The sequence below is a fragment of the Aphis gossypii genome, chromosome X (assembly GCF_020184175.1).
Source record: "Aphis gossypii isolate Hap1 chromosome X, ASM2018417v2, whole genome shotgun sequence".
NCBI classification, from domain to species: domain Eukaryota; kingdom Metazoa; phylum Arthropoda; class Insecta; order Hemiptera; family Aphididae; genus Aphis; species Aphis gossypii.
The window spans coordinates 30,402,996-30,426,059 of NC_065533.1; the positions used below are offsets into that span (position 1 = coordinate 30,402,996).

The 23,064-nt window shown below is 24.0% G+C and overlaps 2 protein-coding genes across 3 annotated transcripts; both read left to right on the top strand.

The window, feature by feature from the left end:
• Window positions 1–326: 326 nt before the first annotated feature.
• Window positions 327–15,948, top strand: LOC114123245 (S-adenosylhomocysteine hydrolase-like protein 1). Its single transcript, XM_027986147.2, has 13 exons — window positions 327–1,250; window positions 1,324–1,405; window positions 2,628–2,759; window positions 5,935–6,035; window positions 6,104–6,175; window positions 6,266–6,296; window positions 8,593–8,760; window positions 9,977–10,127; window positions 10,204–10,356; window positions 10,733–10,898; window positions 13,780–13,947; window positions 14,016–14,094; window positions 14,164–15,948. The coding sequence occupies exons 1-13, from the start codon at window positions 1,191–1,193 to the stop codon at window positions 14,289–14,291; spliced, it is 1,491 nt and encodes a 496-aa protein (XP_027841948.1). The 5' UTR covers window positions 327–1,190; the 3' UTR covers window positions 14,292–15,948.
• Window positions 15,949–17,875: 1,927 nt separating this feature from the next.
• On the top strand, window positions 17,876–22,785 carry LOC114123258 (uncharacterized). 2 transcript variants are annotated; one of them, XM_027986162.2, is made up of 3 exons: window positions 17,876–18,038; window positions 20,143–20,345; window positions 22,151–22,785. In XM_027986162.2, the coding sequence occupies exons 2-3, from the start codon at window positions 20,220–20,222 to the stop codon at window positions 22,610–22,612; spliced, it is 588 nt and encodes a 195-aa protein (XP_027841963.2). In that variant the 5' UTR covers window positions 17,876–18,038; window positions 20,143–20,219; the 3' UTR covers window positions 22,613–22,785. The 2 variants fall into 2 exon arrangements, with proteins under 2 accessions (XP_027841963.2, XP_027841962.2); XM_027986161.2 differs by lacking the exon at window positions 17,876–18,038 and adding an exon at window positions 18,288–18,640.
• The last annotated feature ends 279 nt before the right edge of the window (window positions 22,786–23,064 follow it).

The following is a 23,064-nucleotide window of genomic DNA, read 5'->3' on the forward strand; positions in this document are numbered from 1 at the left end:
AAACCAAAACTAGGTATTCCTATAATTGTGGTTTTACTCATTTCGCTATTCCGTTACCACTAATTAATTACAATTATATTTAATATCAATTTATTATATTTAGATAGATTAAACTTTGGACTGTTCGTTAATAGCATTCCAACAACATCAAACCCATTCGACTTTCATTTTACTTATGTTATCGATAGGTAATTGTTTAATAAGTTTAATTTTTCGCATTAATTTGTCACGATTTTTCATAAAACCACAGCACCTATTGAGTATTTTCAGTATTCGATAGATAATAGGTAGTTTCCCGTGGTTAGGAATGTTAGAACAATATAAAATCAAAAACAAAAAATCTGTTTTGTCATGATAAAGTCCATGACGATAATTTGTAAACACGTTCATTATCACTCGACTATGTCCCGACTTTCAGTGGTGACCAAACACCGATTTGAAGAGCTTACATTTTTTTGTATTCGTCAACACATTTTAACACAACATTCATAGTTTATCGTATCATTCAAATCTGATATGGTTTTACCTTAGTAGAGCCACCGAATCGTGCGTGTCTTCTTAATTATTTTATTATTTTTTTAACACCTCTCGATCGTCAATTACGTACGAATTGGAATCGTGTCTGTTCGTTGTACAATTGTATGTGTGTGTATGTGTTTTATGCGATTATAAAAAATGTATAATTGTTAATGTGTTATGTTTTGCGGTTGTAGTGGGGGAAATTGTCAGTGATTGAGTAGAGTAATTTAATATTAATATAGTAATTTACACGATACACAAAACGAGTGCTTACTATCTACCTACTTTGCAAAATATTTCAACTACAATTCGGTTTATTTAGGCAAACGGTTTGGTGTACAGAGGGGGAAATACGCGTTGTCGATGGTTTAGTTATAAAAATATTGTTTTATTATCGTGTTGCCTCGTATAGTCGAAGGAAAACAAAAAAATCTTAACAATAGAGCAATTATTATCTTCCGCCCGATCAATTAGCACAATACATAAATTTAAATAATTATTTGTCAATTTTCTACGCTCTGTCAAGGTTTTTTTACCCTATTATTCTAATTAGGTTTTTTAAATGTTTTGTAAGAAAATAATATCCTATTTTCACCAATATTAATGACAGCAGTTTACTGGTGATTAGGATTTTAATATTAAAATTTTCCTTAAACAACTTAGTCAAATTCATGGATATGTCTATAAACGGCAAAGAAGTTTCATTCACATCATCGGATGCTAGTAATGAGGTAAGAATTAAACTTTTTTTTGGGATTATTCTATAGTTTAAGGTACAGTATTTAAATCTTATTTTATTTTTAGAAAATCACTGCTGCAAAAATGCCCTATAAGAGTTACAGACCTAGGTCTGTGTCTACATGTTCAACAGATTCATGTAGTTCTGGTAAGAATTTTATTACTTAATATTTTGTTTTCCATTTATTAATAGAAATTAAATAGATTTTATACATTCAAATAAAAAACATAAAACTCTAACTTTTATTAGTTTGCAATTCTTTAAAATATTTATCACGATTATTAATATAAAATACAACTTAATTCCTTGTTGAATATATGTGATAGTAGTTAATTAGGTAGCAGTTAACATAAATGTTCTAAATAGGTACCTAAGTAAGAACTTATTGATTAAAAAAAAAAACTATTGGATGTGTATCTACTTTAATTCAAATTTATTATTTTATGTGTGTTGTAAAAATATAATGTTTATGATTATATTACCTATTTACTACTTACTTATTTAAAATTATCTTTATGAAAATTGTGTTAAAATACTTAAATTAAAAATTAATTATAATTTATTTACAATAACTAGTAAAATAAATTTTTAAATCTGAAGAATTAATTTTATGCTAATTTTTGTGTTTTGAGTATTTAAGTGATTAGAGTACATGAACCTATTATCAAACTCAAATTGAAAATATTATATATGTTTAGACCATTAGTTCTCAACCTTTTTTATTCATGTCACCTTTAACCACTATAATCAAACACTGCATGGCCCTAATATCAAAATAATAAACAATCTTAGCTGTATATTAAAAAATTATTCTATTATTAATAAAAGTAGTACAGTATACACAAAAAAAAAAAACGCACAAAACGTTGATGTTGATAAGATACTTTAGACAGTGGTTGTTTTTTAAGATATTTAGTGTTTTTTTGCAATATTTGAATATGGATAACATTGCTATTAAATGTCCTAAAAACTCAGAAAAATTAAAATATTACAAAATTAGTAATATACAAATTCTGGTAATGTTTTTAACTTCAAGCTTAATGATAAATCGATTTACTATATCATTAAAGCTAACTAAACAAGATTAAACCTGCTTAACCCTAATTTTCTGTGTAATACTATGTTTATGGATCAGAGAAAAATAAGTGATGCACTGATCTTTTCTTTTAAATAAAATAACATTTTGTTCCTAAACTTTTATTTTGTATTTTCTATTCTGTTTGTTAATGCTTATATTCTCCAGTGCTATTTCTAATATTTTTGCATAGCTATCAAATCTATTTTTATGAAGCATAACTATTAAAAAATATATTGTTATTAAACCATATTTCTTTTATTATTTAATTAAGTACATGATATATTTTCACAGCAAGCTTATCCGAAGATGATACTCCAGTTAGGTCTAAAAAGCAAGAAAATAGTTCTGGATTTAGTGATTTTTGCATTAAAGATATTAGACTCAAAGACTTTGGAAGGCGTGAAATTGAATTTGCTGAACAAGGTAATATTATACTTATAATAATTATATTAGCTTAGTTAATAATTTCAATTCTTGTGACCGGTCTAATGTGTGGTCTATCGATAAATGGTTGGTTCAATGTGTGATTTACAGATTAAACTTTTATGTATGCTATTTAAAATAGCATGTACTTAAAATTTACTTCTAATTTGTCCATAGAACTGCATTATATACTGGTATCATATCATTTCAATACCACACTAGTTATATTATTTATGTTAGAGGTAAATTACTATGACATTTACCATCGAGGACTGTGTAAGTAAAAAACGGATTTCCTGTGCTAATTGATTGTTATGTTTAGTATCCTTTAGTACACCCAGGGTTGGCTCTAGAAATTTTTCAAGAGGGGGCATATAATAAAAATAATATACCTAGATATATAGTAAATTTGTATTATGTAATAATGTCTTATTTTTTATTTCATTTTGGGAGGAGGGCTACCTTCAACTTCCCTTGGATCTACCCTTAGTATACCTCATTATCACAATTATTTAAAAATCTCATTTTTATTTTTTTAACGCATTTTACTTCATCAATTACTATATTTCTGTATAAATATCTTATTATTGTAAAAAATTTCATTGTAAATCAGTACAAAACATGTATAAAATTAATTCTAAACATACTTTATGAAAAAGAAAAAACTCACCAAAAATAAAATAACATGAATAAACGCTAAATGGTAATTAAATTTCTAAAAAAAATGTTATTTTAAAAATACAATGCAATCGTAAAATCCATATCATATTGATTATTATATGGGTGTATCACTATACTTATGTAGCGTAAAATATAGTTATCTGTTATTGATAAATCACACATTCTACCTAAAACACTTAATGTAGATAGCCATTTATCAGTAGATCACGCATTGGAACAAATTCTCATTTTTTTTTTTAGTTGTTCTTTATCTTCTTATACTTGTGAATTTATCATTGTTACTACTGGTGAACAATATAGTTTAGTATCTGTCTTATATTTTTTTAATAACATATTTTTTTATGTTGTGTAATATTAATAAACCATTTATATTTTGCATTTATTTTAATAAAAGAACTAGATCTTTTTTCACTATCTTAAATGCTATAGTCCCTCTATTATTTCACTGTACAGATTATGCACAAATGTCGCTAAACATGGACATTGGACAAATAAATGTTTTTGTACTATTATTGACTGTGTATTGCAGTGATTCTCAACATTTTTTTCTGCTAGAATACCCTAACATAAACCCAATTAAATGGTGGCATATTTAAATCATTATAACCAAAGAGTGTTATTAATGAAAAAAAATTGTATTTAATAATAAATTATGTTTTTAGTGTTGTGATAATACAAAAATGTATATAAAATAAAAAAGGTTAATAATAATTATATAGCATGGTAGGTTAATTATTTTTACCTATATAGTATATTACCATACAAATTATGAGTAGATAAAATTACCAATTGCCTTGTTTACTAAATGAATACCTACCAAATTAAATCAATAACATTTTGTATTATTAGTTAAAATTTTAATAAAAATCACTTTTTAACTCAAAAACTAATAGATTAAAAATGTTTAGTTTCAAATATTTTAAATAATAACTAATGACACCTATACTTCTTGTATTTTTACTAACATAATTAAACATATCATATTTTATATGAATATAAATAAAATATAATACTCATTACACCTATATTTTATTATAATAACAAATTTTTATTAATTTTTCAATTATGGTAAACAACAAACGGCATATTAAAAATCATTATTGATTAGTTTCATCAAAGTAGTTAGTATTAACTTGGGTTTGGATTTTAAAGCATTTGCTAATTATTATAGGATACAGGTAAAAATACCAGAGTGAATAAATTTGTTTTATGCACTAAGAAATCTAAATATGAAACTTTATTTTGCTATTTTTTTTTTTTATATAAACAATATCATACTTTATTTCGTATTTTTCATAAGTCATAAATCTCATTTATATTGAATACACAATAGTATTTATAAATATGTACTTATATTTTTTTATTTTCATATCTGTTCGAGCAATTTCGAATACTATGTATTCATGACTTACAATATGTAAGGCAGTTTTATATATATATGTAATATACAACGTATGACAACAGCAACTAATTTTACCATAGAATAAACCTATCCATATCACAAATTTCTGTATTAACTGTGATAGTCCTGATTACTTTCAAAACATAAATTTTGTTATTTTTATGACCTGACATTAGTAATTGTATTGTTAAATTTTTATTATTTTTTTTTTAATAATGCACAAACCTGAACTTTAGGGTTTATCAATCGTTTCATTTTCCTTTATAAAGTTATTAATATTTCATAGTTTGGATAATTAAAGAATATCTCTTGTATATCAAAATAAATTAATATTTTAAAGTATATAGAATTTATATAATATATATTATATTACAAGAATATTAATTGAGAATACCTTTACTCATATTAATAACTAATAATATATTATTGAAAATAACAGAACACTTTTATTATTTATTATTTTACAATCAAGCAACATTTCATTTTTATATTTATAGGATTTCATCGTATGTATTTTTCAGATCATGTGTGTTGTATGAATATGTGCATAATGCCATACAAACAAAATTAGTAATGATATTAGAAACCTAAAAACATGTTTAAATTTGTTATGGAATGTAAACTTAATCTCAATTTATCAAATTTAAGTATGATTTCAGATTTCATATCTCATTTTTAGTTTTATTAGTATCATGAACATTAAAGTCTGTTATTCTTAATTGATAGGCTGAAATATAGGTATATTAGTCTTGAATTCAAAACACCTAATGAAGTAACATTAAACATATAATCATAATTCTGAATCCTGATGACAATATAATTCATTATGTTATATTTTAAAATACCTAATCTGTCAGAATATCATACATTATTTTTATTAAAAATCTTATTTTGCATAATATTAACTTAAAATAATATCCATCTTTACAAATTTTATCATACTTTATTTTAAAGTAATTTTTACTTATTTATTGTTAAATTGTACAAACAATATAGTATGCAATTCAGCAGATTATTTAATTGATAATTAAAACATATTACTGAAATATACTCTTTGTTAGTCATATACTAATACTTAAAACATTCGTTTAGAAATGCCTGGTTTAATGTCTCTAAGGAAACAGGTGATGGAAAATAAGCCATTACGAGGAGCCAAAATTATTGGATGTACACCTATCACTGCACCAACTGCTGTTAGTTAAATAAAACATTTTTTGTACAATTATCAATTATTGAACATTATTTTTGTTATTTTGTATAGGTATTAATAGAAACGTTAAGTGCTCTAGGCGCTGAATTAAGATGGTGTGCTTGCAATATTTATTCAACCCAGGTACTAATAAAAATGTTGTTTTAATTAAGTGTTTATTATATTATAAGTGATCATATTTGAAGAATATTTTAAACATTTATTTATTTTTAGAATGAAGTTGGTGCTGCTTTAGCAGAAGCAGGTAATAATGGGCATCACAAGTTATATAACTGATATGAGAAAAATGAGATACTATGCTGAAGTGTGAACTCTGTACAATCTTGTATCTGTTTGGTGAATGTATGGATTTTTGGATGGAATAGTGTTGCATATTTTTCAAAAGCTCTATTACCTAAAGATTTGGTATTTCTGTGAATCAAAGCATTAAAACGACTTTCAATCACCAGTATAATTTTCTCAACATAACTTTATTCCTAAAACGATCTCCTAAATTGTTCTGCATTCGCAAATTTCTAACAGTCCATGTTCTACAATTATTTCACTCTTTACAACCTTTTGGCACCAGTTTTGCCATGGGTATGTATTAAGAAAATTTGGCTTTGTATTCATTTGGACTGTTGACTTATGCAAAATAGAAGCATCCTTTATTTAACAGCTTCAATTACAAATTATGTATTGAATAGCTTATTTTTCAATCAATTTAATATGTATGTACTAATTGTTCTATGTATCTATACTCTTAAACAAATGAGAAGGAATCGTGGCAGTTACCAAGAACACCACCTAATATCATTTAAAATAGCAGGTTGATGGAGAAGAGAAATTTGTGTGTGCAGTATGCTTTTAAGGTTTAAGTGAATAGACCACTACTAAGTATAACTTATAATTACTAAAAATAACCAACTATCATTGTTTTTAAATTGTATTATTTAGTGATTTAGGTATAATTGAATAGTGTGTTAATTAAAAAATTACTGTTGTCTCAATAAACTTATCTGTTCGATAACTATAATTTTTTTATGATTAAAAAACATGTTATATATGTTCATTAAAAATTATATTTATAAATATTGCTACACTTCTAGTAATGGATATTTGTGGTTCCTTCTCATTTATAATTGAGTATAAAAACATATATTGTTTTGTAAGTTTCAGTATTTAATACAAACGTTTACAACTATTATTTTGTAACACATTTATTTGTTAGAAATTAAAAAGATAAATTGTTAAATTTATTATTAATTATATTTTGTTGATTTCATTCATATTGATTTATTATTGAATTGCTATATACATAGTACTATTATTCAAAGCTTAAAAAGTTATTTATCATAATAATTTTAAAATTAATTTACTTTATTGTTATTTTCTTATTACAAAATGTTCCATTATTTTTTTTATGTATTTTTCAAATATCTTTAATTCTGTAATGTTATTGAACTGTTTTATTTCTTACACATTTTTATTATTGTTATTATTAATTTTTAATCCAAAATAGCTTTTGTGTATTTGATATCTTTTGTAACCGGCTAATGCAGTAAAAAATTACATAATCCTTTATCATAATTTTATAGCTTATGTTTTCCAATATATTTGGTGGTGGGGTTGTTAAACTCACATCAATATTTTCAACTAATACATATATATTTATATTATCCAAGAAGATGATACTTAGCTAATGTTAAAAGTAACAATAACTTTTCAATTGTTTGATAGTCAGAGATTAACATAAACAACTACAACAATACTTGTAATCAGTGTAAATTCTCTTAATAGCAGAATGCAATAATTATGCTTATTTTATACGAGTCAAATAATAATTTAAATACTTTTTTAAATTTTTACACCATCTTTATGATTCCTTAATAGATTTGTGTGACATTTTATACTACATACTCTTATATATGCATAGCAAGTATAATCTATTGATTTTAAAGTGGTATCTAGTAAAACCTTATGAACCAAAAATACTGTTGAAGGTAACTGCTTCCCTTAAAATCTTCATTTCTTTTCAATTATATTTTAACAGTTTCAAAATAATAAATGTTGTCTGCATGCTTTTTTAATTAATAAAGAAATTGAATTTTGAAATGTTAAACAAATTTCAAAAAGATTCATTACAATATACAATTTTACTTTGATACTTGTTACTTTTACATCACACAAACTGTATAATACACATTAGGAACTAGATATTGGGTGATAACATTAACCGAATTAAACATTTTTGTTTGGTAATAACAATTATGTTATCATTATGAAATATATAAGGTACAAATATATTATGATAATGATATGTAGACCTGTGACATAGCTTATCTAATATATTATTATGAATATAATCATAAAACTACTAAACACTCAACATTGTACAACATCACCATGTGTTTTTTACAACTGAAATAGGAAATAACAACAATCAAACAAATAAAACAAAAAATGTTATACTTTTTCTTTTATGCATAGTGGACTCAACACCTACAAAATTGCCACGAAGAACCATGATTTTTTTTATTAATGCAGTTACTAAATTCTAGGATTTCCAATATTTGCATGGCGAGGTGAATCTGTTGATGATTTTTGGTGGTGTATTGAAAAATGTTTTGAAGGCAAGAATTGGAAACCTAACATGATTTTAGATGATGGTGGAGATGCAACTAATTTTTGTCAAGCAAAATATCCTAGTGTTTTTAAAAATTTAATTGGTAAATATCTATTCGCAGATCATAGTTAATAATTCATTTAAAAAAAATTAGAAGTTGTGTGTTTTGAACTTTTGACTAGAACTAATATTTAGTTTAGTTTGTTTTAGTTATTAGAATATTATTTCTTATCACATTTAGTCAATAGTATGCAAGATATTTCACCAACTGGTTTCTCTGTCTCACAACAATCAATATAAAAAAAACTCCTTACTTCTTGTTTGTAGTAGATTTTAGAATTAAATTTGAAAATGTTTTTTTAAATCAAACAAAAAGTAGAATATTTTTATTATTTTAATAGATTTAAGTATAATAATATCATAATTTTTGTATATTTTAATTTGCATACCTTGAATTAAAATTGAAATACCAAAGGATATGGTCAGTCATTGATTAAGTGTACTTAATTTAAATTAATTTATATAGTTGTAGTTTAAAAACCAGTGTTGTGGAAAATGTAGAAAAAAATATACATGCTATGTGTTAGTTATTATAAATGTCTAACATTTATTTAATATACATAAATACAAATACCAAATTAAATGATAAATGTATCCTTATTCATTCTGAAAAAAGTTATAAGATAACTAAGAATGTTCGTCAATTTTGATTCATTCAGTCCATGCTAAGCAAATATGATGTTTATTTAAAAGCAACAATATATTATTGTATTTAGAAAGGAATAAAGAAGTGCTACTAGTGCTAGATTATAATAATGCTGATAAAATATTTTTTTAAATATGTAAGCTGACAAAAAAATGATAAAATAGTAAAATTACTTAGATTTCTTAAAAACATTTTGTTAGTTTGCTGCCAATAAAATGAAGTTATAAAACTATAATAGTACTCGAATAGTACCTAGGTTAACATTTATCAACATTCAAAATAATATATTTCATCCTAAGTGATAACTAGGAAATGTGTATATAATATTTATATTATCATCAATGAAAAAAAATTAATTTTTATGGATAACTTAAAATTTTTTCACAACGTTTTCAAGACTTAAAGCATTTCAAATTGTTTAAGTATATTCTTCTGATTATTAATAGTGTATAACAAATCTATGTCTGATGACTTAAGATGTCCCATTATATTTAAATAAATATAATTTTAGATTCAAACTTTTACAAACTAACTTATATAACTAGTAATGAAAAAATAAATCGGTATAAAGAAATTTAATAACAAATTTTAAATTGCATTTAATTTTTATTAGGGATAGTTGAAGAGAGTACAACCGGTATTCATCGCTTATACAAATTGCTGAAAGCGGAAAAACTTTTAATGCCAGCTATTAATATCAATAATTGTGTAACAAAAACTAAATTTGATAATCGTTATAGTTGTAGGGAATCTGTAATTGTAAGGTATGATTAATTGGTTTTTGTTATTAATTAATTAATGTATCTTATAATATTATTATAAGTTTATATTTTATAATAGCTTAAAAAAATGTACCGATTTGATGTTTGGTGCAAAACAAATTGTATTATGTGGTTATGGAGAAGTGGGTAAAGGATGCTGTCAATCTTTAAAGGGACTTGGTTGTATAGTTTATGTCACAGAAATTGATCCAATATGTGCTTTGCAAGCATGGTATGTATTGATGGTTTTTTATGTTTGAATATTAATTATTACTAAATAAATACATACTTATAATTTAAAAGGTATCATATACAAACCAAATTACTAAAGAATCAAATTAATTCAATGTAATTAAAATATATAAAGACTTAGTATAGTGCTATTTACTATTAAAGTTCATATTTTAAAAAACTAACAACCAAATATACATATTTGGTATATTATCTATAGATAATAGTTATTGAGAAAAATGAATCTTGTATAGATTTTAAACAATAATGTTATAATTTTATAATGTAAAATAATAAAAAATAAAAATGCTAATAAAAAATTAGAGACTGAGATTCTGCTGTATAAAAAAATGTATAATTTATTTTCATTGTTTCAGTATGGATGGATTTAAAGTTGTAAAACTTAATGAAGTTATTCGACAAGTGGATATTGTAATTACAGCTACTGGTAATAAAAATGTAGTTATTCGAGAACACATGGATAAAATGAAGTCTGGTTGTATTGTATGTTGCATGAGTTATTGTCATAATGAAATTGATGTGGTAAGTAATATTGCTTAAACTGAACACTAAAAAAAATCTATATTCTAATCTATTTTGTAAATACTCCTTTATTAATAGCAAATAAAAATATTTTAAAAGATTTTGTTATTTTTAAGAACTAACATGTACAAAAAATAAATATAATATCATCATTAGTCTAACATTTTAAGTATTAAAATATCCCTGAAAAATATATGTTTATAACTTCATAATTTTATTTCAAAAGTCTTGATAAGATATCTATTAAAAAACAATCACTTTTGTTTTAGCACAGATTAAATAAAAATTAATTATTTAATCTGTGGTTTTAGGTTATGAATCATAATATACTTCAATATTAAAAAAAACTTCTTAAAATCACTTTTTTGAAGAATCCATATAAATAATATTTATTTAACTAGTATTCAAATGCTTAATTATATTTTTTTTGTTATGATATTACCTATACTTGAAGCAAAAAGTTTTCAACTCTCTTGATACTTGACGTAAGATATTAGAGAACATGTTTATCCAGAGTTTATCTGATTGTTCTAATTCACAGTGTCCTGAAAAAAAGAACATATCTACTATAATTAAATAAAAATTTTATTTATGCGTACTGCGAAAGTGTCAAAATGACATTGTCTACTTTATAGATATATGATTTGCTATAAATATATTATACGATTAAGCAAGAAATATATGTAACCTCTAATTAGTATTGTCAATATTTACAGATTTTGTTTTTTTTTTAAAAATAAATTTTTTTGTAATAGAAAAGAAATAAATATTTTAAATGGCATGATTATGAACATAATATTATATAGAGAAATTACGTCATCAAACTGTGCAGATGAAACTATAAAAGCAGTACAAAGTTAGCGGATGCGCCAAAATACACCTCAGGCAGAAGTGATGTCGTTTTCATATTTGCAGCATAAAATATTTATTAGTTTTTTATTATTTTAATTTAAATGGTGAAACTTTTAAATAACTACTATAGAAAATAATTTTAAGATCAGATTTTTTTCCATCGAATTAATGTATTTCCAATAATATAAAACTTATGGAATAAGAAACATATTTTTATTTTAACTACTTTTTAATTATTCAAATTATTGTTATACCTATTTAATAATATCAATTCTTACGTGTTATCATGACACACATATTGTGTAACAGTGTTGGTAATTAACACGAATAAAGATAAACTGGTTACCAAACAATTTCTGATAAGGTGACATGAAGACTGACAAAAAAGAATCTGTGGTTATTCTACAGCTGTTTGTCTTAAAATTTAAATTGAGTATTTGAGTTATTATAACGTTTTATACATAGGTACTTGAACTTCCGACTTCCTAAATCAACAATTAATTTTTTTAAATCGTGATTATTGTTAATATTTAACCTAGTAACCAGTAACGTGTGAAAATACGAATGCATTGATTTTATGTTATTAGAAGAAACTATATTATATAAAATTAAAAAGTATTTAAAAAAAATAATACCTCTTATCTTTTAAGCCAATAATTGGAAATATACCCATTCGATAGAGGAAAATCTGATCTTTGAACTATGTAATTATAAGTAATTATTAATAAGTTCTACTACTTATGTTTCAATAATAAAAAAACGCACATTTTTTATTCTGTGCATGCCATATTATTAAAAAACGACATTACTATAATATCATCTGGCTTACAATATTGTGATATGGGTAAATCGAGTGATGTAGTGATGTTCAGTAAACATTCCTGGGAGATCTACATTTCAGATCACTGGTTAACAAAAACCTAATCATTTAATTGAGTATTTTTTTTTTTCTTTTTTATTCTTTATTACTACTGTCTGAAATACATTTTGATAAATGCATTAAATTTGGACCATAATTTTTGGCTTTGGCGTTAGTGATAGATGTCCTTCGTGGTTTGTCTGGTGTTAACGGGGGTCGAAATAAATTCCATTAAACGTTTAATAATATTGGATGATATATACATGTAGAAATATTTTGATGTAATTTCGATATGTTGCTATATAAATATATAGATAGTTATAAAAAAAATATAATGTGGGATTAAATTGTAGGTAAGTTTATTTATTACATTATATACTTACATGGGTACATGGTTACACTCAACAAATTTAGAGAAAATTTTATTTATACATAAAAATGTGTTATACTAGTAATTGATTCATTAACATTTAATCTCAAATCTGAAATCATCAAACATTTTTTGGTGCAGTCCAAAAATTAAGATAAATTTGTAGATATCCTTGCCCTAAGCGTTATTGGTATAAGGGCGCTCTTAAGTGTTGACAACCCATACACTAATACTATGTAAAGGCGCTACATTTTTATTAACCCTAGGTGTAAAATGTCCTAGATCCGACATTACAAATCATATTCTCTATTAAGATCTCAACTGTAAAAAATTTTGCCAAGATTATTTACAAATTTCTATACTCACTCCAATCTTCATCTTCAGTCATCAGATGGCTCTTTCTCTTAAGCCCTCTATCTTTTTAAAATCTAGCTAATTGATTTTATCTTATTTTATAAATCTTTTAAACATCATTTATGTTTATTAAAAGAATATATACTAACAGATTGTACAAATTTTAAATTAAAAAATAAAAGTATTATATTTATTATTTATTTATAATTTAATATTTGTTTTTTTGCTATTTTAATGTTCTCAAAAAATGTTTTTGTTTATCACTTTATCAGGAATTTATAGTTTTAAAATTAATTAATTGTACTTCATAATAAATAACTGTAGTGATTGTAATATAACCTATATTATTATTAAATATTTACCAATTAATATAATCTATTTAATATTAGTTTCTGAATTCTAAATTTGAATAATAATTGTATTAACTTATTTTATTTCCAATAAAGGCCGCATTACGTACACCAGAGCTTAAATGGGAAAAAGTTCGTTCACAAGTAGATCACATTCGCTGGCCTGATGGTAAAACCATGATCTTACTTGCTGGTGGTCATCATGTAAATTATACATGTTCAAGCATTCCATCATTTGTCACTTCCATTACTGGTACAACCCAGGTAAATATTAAATTTAAATTATTTTTATTGCTCATAATGTATTTTAAGTTTCATGTTTTTATTTTAAGATACTAGCCTTAATGGAATTATTTAATGCTCCAATTGGTCGTTACAAGAGTGATGTTTATTTATTGCCAAAAAAAATGGGTATATTATCATTTAATTATTACTATTATTATTTTATTAAAAAAATTTTAAATTATCATTTGGTTTTAGATGAGTATGTAGCAAGTCTTCATCTGGCTACATTTGATGCTCATCTTACAGAACTTAGTGATGAACAAGCAAAATACATGGGATTACCAAAAAATGGTCCGTTTAAACCAAATCACTATCGATATTGATCTATACTTCAACAACGCTGGTTTAGAACAAATATAATTTCTCATTCTCCTTTATGGATAATATATTATTAATAGTTTTATTCACTTGCATTTTAACAAGGTATCCTGAGATTAGTTTGGAAGTAATAAAAACTTTAAAATTTCATTATCCTATTAGTCAGAAAAATATTTAATTTTACTCAAATGATATATATATATATTTTATACATTTAGTATAAATAAATCAATAATATTATCTATATTTTTTATTTCACTATAAAACAATAATAGAGAATAATTAATAATATAAAATATTAGACCAAATTTTTCATTACACTCATAAATATAGTTGTTTTGTATGTGTGAATTTGTTTCAAAGTATCAATAGAAAAAATTGCTCTCATTGATCTAATTTATAGAAAAATATCATTTATGTGTTTATTAGAAATATACTTTGTTTAACTAATCGAGTATGCAACTTCTAATGATTTTGGTATCCATATAAGTACATGTTCAATTTGTTGTACCATTTGATCCTTGTGAGGTATAGGAACCATTTTTTTTTTTTTATTATTATTTCCTTTCCAATTATTTATGATAGATACAGACTTATGATTTTAATAAGCAATTGTACCGAATATTTTTATAATTATTGAAATATTAGATATCTTGTTATCTTAAATTGAAGTCTGGCTTTATTAAGAATAACAAATATTAGAATATTTTAATGGTAGTGTTATAATGTCACTTAAATTAATATAGATATTAAATGTTAATAATTTTTGTATCAAATATAACGCAAGATTAATACATTTATTTTATTTGAGATGAACTAAATTTTTCTTATTGGTGTATTTAACTTAAGAAATCTTCACGAAAAAATTAATATTATTATATTATAGTAGTAAACGCATAGTAAAGGAATAATTAATTGAAACGAAAAAGTCTGAAGAAATAAGTTCAAAAAAATTAATTGATAAAAAAACCATTCATAATATCAATTTTCTTAAAAAAAAGCTAAATTATATGTATTAATAGTATTATTTTAAAGTGTGTTGGTATCTATAATAATATAATATACTTATATTATTGAAAAGTAAGGTATAACACATGTTTCTTTCAATCTAAAGATTCTAAAATTTTTTGAAAAAAAGAAAAAAATGGTTTTTATTATTATTTGTATAAGAATATATAAATTAATTACTCCTGGCGTGATATTTAATTTATAAGTTTTAAAGCTTATATTCTACTATACCTATTTAAATTATATGTATATTATTATAGGTTTTTTTTATTAAACTTGATCAGATTTTTTTTTTGATGCAAATAACTGTTAAACTATTTGTTTAGAGTATTTATAATATTCGAGCTAAGAAACATACTTGGTGGCCAACCCGTTTTCATGTCACCCCACCGAGTCAATCATTTATGTGTTAAAAACATTGTAGGTAGTGAATACACAATGATTTGTACAAGTTCTCTTCTGAGTATGTTTCTTAACTTAAAATGGGTATAGACTCGTTTTAATAAGATTTATGTTTGTTTTGTTATCAAGTATATTTTTTAAAATCATATTTGTGAAGAAAATATTTTTTTTAAATGTGTAGCTTAATATTTTTTATTTCTACATTAATAAAATAATAATTGATTAAAATTTTTACTTTACTTGTTTTAAAAATTGTTTTCATTGTATTATTAAATATTAACTTTTTTTGAAAAAAAAAATATATCAAAATGATAATTTATTTTTTATGAAATCCTTTCCTGCACATGTTAACTTTTAAAGACTGACAATGTGCATTTATAAGTTAAGTTTGTTTAAACAATTATTTGTATTAATTATTACTCATTAGTGGTTTTAATTAATCATATACTTACATCAAACCATGTTGAATAAACTTTAAATGAATGACAGGTAGTAGAAAAATGAATACATTATTTGTATAGAATTTGGATTTTGAGCAGTATGGACAATTTTAATATGAAATTCTTTAATCTAAATTAAGAAATGATTATGATGTGTTTAAAGATAATTTATTAATCTCTCCTCTGCTTATTATGTTTGAGACATCTCTCTCGGATCAAATTTGTATACATTAAAATTCATGAAATATTTGTTTATACTTAATCGCTTAATGCAATAAATAGTAAAAAATGTATCTAAAAAAAAAACATTTTAAATAAAATGTATAAATTTAATTTTAAATTAATATGTATATATCATAATATAATGCTTATTTTTCATTTATTATTGTAGATTCCTAAATAAAATAGTCAATAGTCAGTATAATAATTTAAGTACAAATTAAAATATAATAATAGAAAGATATGATTTTTTTTTTTGGTGGATTTTGAAGAATTTGAATTATTGTATTTTATGGTAACTGGTAAAAAAAGAACTTGGAAAAATAGAATAAATTTTAAAAATTTTAATATATAAAAACGAATTAATATATTAATTGATTATGAAAATAAAAAATAATTATTTGTATACATTTATACGAAGGGTCAGTTTTCAAGATACTTTCCTAGATATTAGTTTCCTTAGTATTCCAGGACAATTTGTATTATATTCGCACCTATAAGGGCACTATGATCTATAAATAGGGAATTTACTGTAATAAAAATGCATCTTACTCAATATTATACTGAGTTGTATTGTAATTAATGTATAAAAATATACTAGGTATCTATATAAAGATGAAGAATGAAAGATATATTTTTTTAAATTTTCTCACACAATATTATGCAATAAAAACACAACATTTTTCAAAAGAAGTATTAAAAAATACTATATTTATTAATACTATATGTATATTTAATATTATTGTACCGACGGCTTTTAAGGAGTTTAATGTAGGCAATTTCTACATAGCTTATGCGGTTGTATAAAATATGTATATGTGTGCGTAGGTAGTAAGTGATAGTTTTTACATTTTTATTATCATTATATTAAAAATTTTTAAAAATTCTTCTTATTTACTTTGGTAATTTTTTACGGGATTTATTGTAAAAAATATTTTTTAAATATTAAATATCTACTAATAGTTAGTTATCTTTAGTATCTACCTATATAGCAGACGTATACCTACTTAGAAAATTGTAACATTTAGAACGATTTCAGACAATTCTAACTTAAGGATACATTTTTATAAAAATTTCTGTACATATTGAACAAAAACAATTTGATAAAGAGTTCAGTAGGTACTCATAACATTGGATTTTGAGTGACTTATAATGTCATGGGATTAATGCAGATAATAATCATTCATGATTAATAGTTTTTTTTTTTTTATTTGGATAGGTAGGTACTTATTTCCTTCATTAATTATTAACAATCAGTCAATACATTTATAAATACACATACGTATCAAATAGTCATAGCCGGAAAATTGTATGACATAAATTTAGGTAACCTAACCAACTACCAATATCAAAAAAAAAAAAATTGATCAGAATATAGTACTGCAGTACTGTTACATTTACATCACGAACTAAGATCTTAGTTCATGATTTACGTACAAACCATGGAACATTAACATAATATTATTTTAAGCCAATTGGAGGGAAACTGCGAACGCAGCTTCTCCTCCATGTTAGTCGTTTAGACAGGCCGAGAAGAAGTCAACGGACATAAAAGGAAACAACAGTTGTAGACTCTATAGTGTCCTAAACGTATCTAAAAGACAAAAGTAATAAAAATATTCGAAAACAATATTTGTGTTTGAAAAACATAATATTATTGGAAGTTGGGTATTTCGTCATGACGTAAGTAATAGTATTGACTATATTAATATAGGTATTGTATTAAATTTATAAATATAAATACTCAATGATAAAAATTAGTAATAACTAATAAGTAATAAGAACATCTAAAAATGTTCATATTGTAACGACATAATATCAAAACATTCAAAATGACAATCCGATTCAAATAATTAAAATCACAAACACCTACTAATTACCTACTAGTTATCACAATAATCGAAGTTATTGATAAAAAAGTATTCGTGCGTTGTAATCTGTACTCTGTTACTCGTAATCGTGTTAATGATTTGTAACCGGCAAACACCTGTTCTCATGAGTTAATTAAATAAATTATCGTTTTGTTAGCTGTTACTATTTAGTTAATACTTAGTGCTCAATAATAACAGAATAATAATTATAAACTTTTGCCCGTACATTTTTTATAGCCATCGACGGCCGTAATTAACAAAAATTGTTTCCGTACAGTTCCTGAACATCGCGTTTTCGACGCTCAAGACCGTGAACATTTCGTAATCATAACTCGGTGCTCTGCTACCTATTGTTTTTTTTTCTTGGTGTTTTTACTCGTTGATGGCTTGTCAGGCGTTGTACCGCACACACTGGTAAGCTTAGTGTTTAACTAAATGAATACTACTACCTATCGACTACAATATTAAATATTATAGTCAAAATAGAGGGCTTGTAACGTTCAAAGCTTAATCATTCTGATTCACTTGGAATTTTTTGCCAACTGTAATTATTCAACATACTAGTGCTTAGTTTTGATCCAATAGTGTATTTCAACCATTATTGCCTGTATTAAATCGGAGCGACATTTGAATGTTTTGATTTAGCTTGTTATGTTGAGTTTGACAATTTTTTTTTAGTTTTTTGTCAAATTGTTCTAATTTTTTAGGTCATATAAGAGAAATTTGAGTATCATTTATTATACCTGATAACATTTTAATTACTCTACTTTGTACTAAATAGATTTTAAATATTCTCATAGTGACAGATCAGTAAATAGCCACATGGTTGATTTTAGTTGAACTGTGTTTCTTTAAAAAAAAAATATATCTTTGTAGTTAGTATTTAGATAGGTATGCATAGGTAATAATCAATCTGAATAAAATGTTGAGTTGTTGTCTTAAGGCTTTTGGTAATAATAATAATAATAAAACTGATAATAATAATAAATAAAAATATACACAATTTATTAAATAATTTAGATAAAATTAGTTTACAAGTGTAGTTCATTAATCATTAACCATCTGTTTATTAACAACTTAAAAATTTCAAATTGTCGACAATTGTGTGGTGTTTATTTTGAGAAATATTTAATTTTAAGGTCTCGTGTTCTGATTATAGATAACTGCCTGTATTAAGTTATTTTGTGATATGTAATGTATATTTTTTCATAATGTAGTTTTACAGTTAATAATTTTGTTTATGAATACAGTTTTTTATTTGGAAAAAGGCAAAGGCTAGGTTTATGATTTATAATTTTTAAATTTGAATTCTAAACTATCTGTAAACAGTTAATATAATAATATATTTTTTTTGTAGCTCTTCTCTAGACCACTATTCCATATTCCATTAAAGCTTATGATAAAACAAAATATGTTTTTTAACTAAAACATATTTAAAAATTGTTTTATTATATTATACATAGCGTATAATTTACATGATTTTTAATTTGAACTCTAAAGAAGTGCCCAAGAGATTTTACTTACTGTTTTAAAATGTACCACAGTTTTGATTGTGATGTTTAGCAAGCCATTACTTTATAGTACTATACTTTGTCAAGCTATAGAAAAAGCTGCTGCTCACAAATATCGATTCACTCAGATCATTTTCACTTGTCACTTAACCATACCATTCACCTGAAATTGTTCTATTAACAAAGGTAGTAATAAGTTGGGATTTACTAAACCCTGGTTAGTTCAGCAACCCGGTTATTTTAATAGGGGAAATAAGACCTCGTAAAGCACTCTGCATCTACTTGTATAGAACCAGTATGGTGTTCTTTGGCTGGACAGAGTATAGTTGTTTAATCGCTTTAATTTTAGCATATTAAATTACTTACCTATTTGAGAGAATTATTTTTTAAAATTGTTTATTATAGATGAGGAGGGTTGATAATAAAAACATTATACAACTATCACACAAAAACAATCAATACCTAAATAGTATGTTGATGTGATGGAAACTGAAACAATAGTTATGAATAGTAGAAGACGAATGGTGCTCAAACCACTTTCTCCAGGAGCAACTTTACAATGTAAAGAACAGAAATTATCATCCAATGATACAAATGAACATGTTCCAGTAAGTTTATTGTATACATAAAATATTTGAATTTGAATTACTAGACTTGATATTGAAAGGTATAATACAAAATATTAAACTAAAATTAATTTTTTTATTTTATGTTGTTTGAAAGAAAAATAACATTTTTAATTAGGTAATTTTTATTAATTTAATTACATGTTTTTCTTTATTGTTTACTATATAAATAGTAAATAAAACATAAGATATCCAGTAGAATAAAATACTAAGTAGTCATTGTAATAAAAATGTATAATATGTTTTATAGTATGTATTTATATTTTATTATTATTATTATTATTATAAAACATATTCATATGTATTCATAAATGCATAAGTCATGAACGTTTGTATCATCTTACTTTCATTCTGTATTATCATGGAGTACAACCATATTATTGGCAAAACTATTTTTGATTACTTATCATAATTTATTATAATAATCCTTTGGCCTCGCTGCTTGTTCATTATTCATGTACTGAATTGGTCTCGTTTTATTACTTGTTACATGTATTGTTACAAATTATTGATTGAGTGTAATAAATATTACCTATACTATCATTTTAGTACAATGTACGTTAAATTGTACTCTATATGTTAAGTGTCTTGTCTAATATTATTATTTATTAACATAAAAAATCTTATATTTCTTCATACTGTATTGATCTGTGACTTACTCGTGATAGACAACACTTTACTTATTAGTTATTACCATAATAATGTTTTGTTTATAAATAAAACTTACTAATTAGAATTATCAAGCTAGTAAATAATATTATTTAATAAGCCAAAAGTGAACATTTATTATTATACGTATTATACTGATAATATCTCGGATACTATTATATTATTTAATTATGGCTTATAAGTAATTTTTAAATATTTAATACTTTAAAAGTGAATTAAATTATGTACTATAAAATAATATTTTATCAGATTATGTGCTTGACCCTCGTTTTTAAAGAGATTAGCAATATTAAATCAAGAATATGAATTATTTTTAGAAACTATTAAACATATATATATAAGCTATTTAAAATTACTTTAAAAGATATAGGTACAATGTTTGTTAAAACTAACAAAACATGTTCATGAAAATTGTTTTTTATGTTTTTAGTAATGATAGATTAATAACAGTCATTACAAAAATTATTGAGATTAATATTTATGATGTTATGATATATTTATTTGTCTAAATATTGTCTCAAAAAATTTATATTTACAAATTGTTATGTAGAATAAAAATAACCTATAAAACCGTAAAATATAGCACACCCTCAAAGTATTATTCTTTATCATTTTTGTAATAAATGATTTAACTCTTAAAATACTCAATAATCATTTTAAAACAAAAGGTTTTAAATTAATAATATTTTTTTGAAGTTTTAAATAACAAATATTGTGCTAACAAAATCACTTTCAGTAGCGGATCCAGAAGTCACCCAAGGGGGGGGGGGGATTTTCACAAATGAAATATCGGCTTTCAGTGAGTTTCAGCCTAATATTATAATTTGTTATATAAATATTAAAAAATACAGTCCAAGGAGGGGGCGATCGCCCCCACCTCGTATCCGCCACTGTTCACTTTAATACTAAAGCCAACAAAGATAAACATGAACTCCCTAGTATAAATTTGCCATGTTACATACTTATAATACTGAGATCAGTGTAGGTTTGACTTCCTTTTTAGAGATTTCTCTAAGTATAGTTTGTCCTAGCTCACACATAAATGTATTGTTAAATATTGTTTTATAGTTATATATGATAATATTATATTTTTGTTTTTTTTTTATCTGTTTATTTAGAGTCAACCACCTGCTACACTCATTTCTCCAAAAAATGACAAAAAAAAAATTTTGTTTAAAGACACTATTCTTCCTGATATAGTACCTACAGTACAACGCAATAAAGTCTTATTAACATGCACAATCAACAAAGATTTATCAGATTCTGATGATTCGGATTTTGAAGATTCTACAGTAAACAATGTGTCTGTCAAGAAATCACCAACAAGCAATACAAAACTGTACTGGTATATCATTATATTTTTATGTTGGGCTGCTGTTCAGTACTGGATGATTGCTGTAGTAGGTTTTGGAGCAGTATTTTTTGCTGTCTCTGCTCTTGTTGCTATTTATTATAATACTTCAAACTCAAAAAAAAAACCTAATGCTTTAAGTGCATACTCTGTGTTTAATCCTCAATGTACACCTATTCAAGGATCTGTAGATCCCAAACAATTGGAACGTGAGCTGCTATTTGGTTAATTATGATGTTAAATCAATAAAATATATTATTATACTTCTTTCAATATGGTGTCTAAATTGTTATTATAATTTAAAACACAAATTATATTCAAATTATTTTTTAAATACATTTATTTTTAACATAGTTAAACAAATGTTTTTACAGTAAAATAAATAAAACATATTCTTTTAAAGTTTTTTACTTATTTTAGTATAATATTTTATATATTTTTCAACATTACTTTTAATTCAAAATTTTTTACATTGGCATCATAAGTATAATATACTTAATCTAGGTGATGATAAAAAATTTGAACTATATAACTTATTATTCATGTAAAAATAATGCAATTTAAAATATATTATTGATTGATATATACTATAGTATTCATAAGTGTGTACTTGGAGCAGCAAAGGCAGCATATTCTGCCCCTGGATTTTCTTTAGGGTTACCGCTACTGGCAATTATTGAA

Coding starts and splice junctions, on each gene's coding strand:
- LOC114123245 (XM_027986147.2), top strand. CDS start 1,191: ATGGATATGTCTATAAACGGCAAAGAAGTTTCATTCACATCATCGGAT. Junction 1,251..1,323: donor CATCGGATGCTAGTAATGAG/GTAAGAATTAAA, acceptor TTTTATTTTTAG/AAAATCACTGCTGCAAAAAT. Junction 10,899..13,779: donor GTCATAATGAAATTGATGTG/GTAAGTAATATT, acceptor TTTCCAATAAAG/GCCGCATTACGTACACCAGA.
- LOC114123258 (XM_027986162.2), top strand. CDS start 20,220: ATGGAAACTGAAACAATAGTTATGAATAGTAGAAGACGAATGGTGCTC. Junction 20,346..22,150: donor ATACAAATGAACATGTTCCA/GTAAGTTTATTG, acceptor CTGTTTATTTAG/AGTCAACCACCTGCTACACT.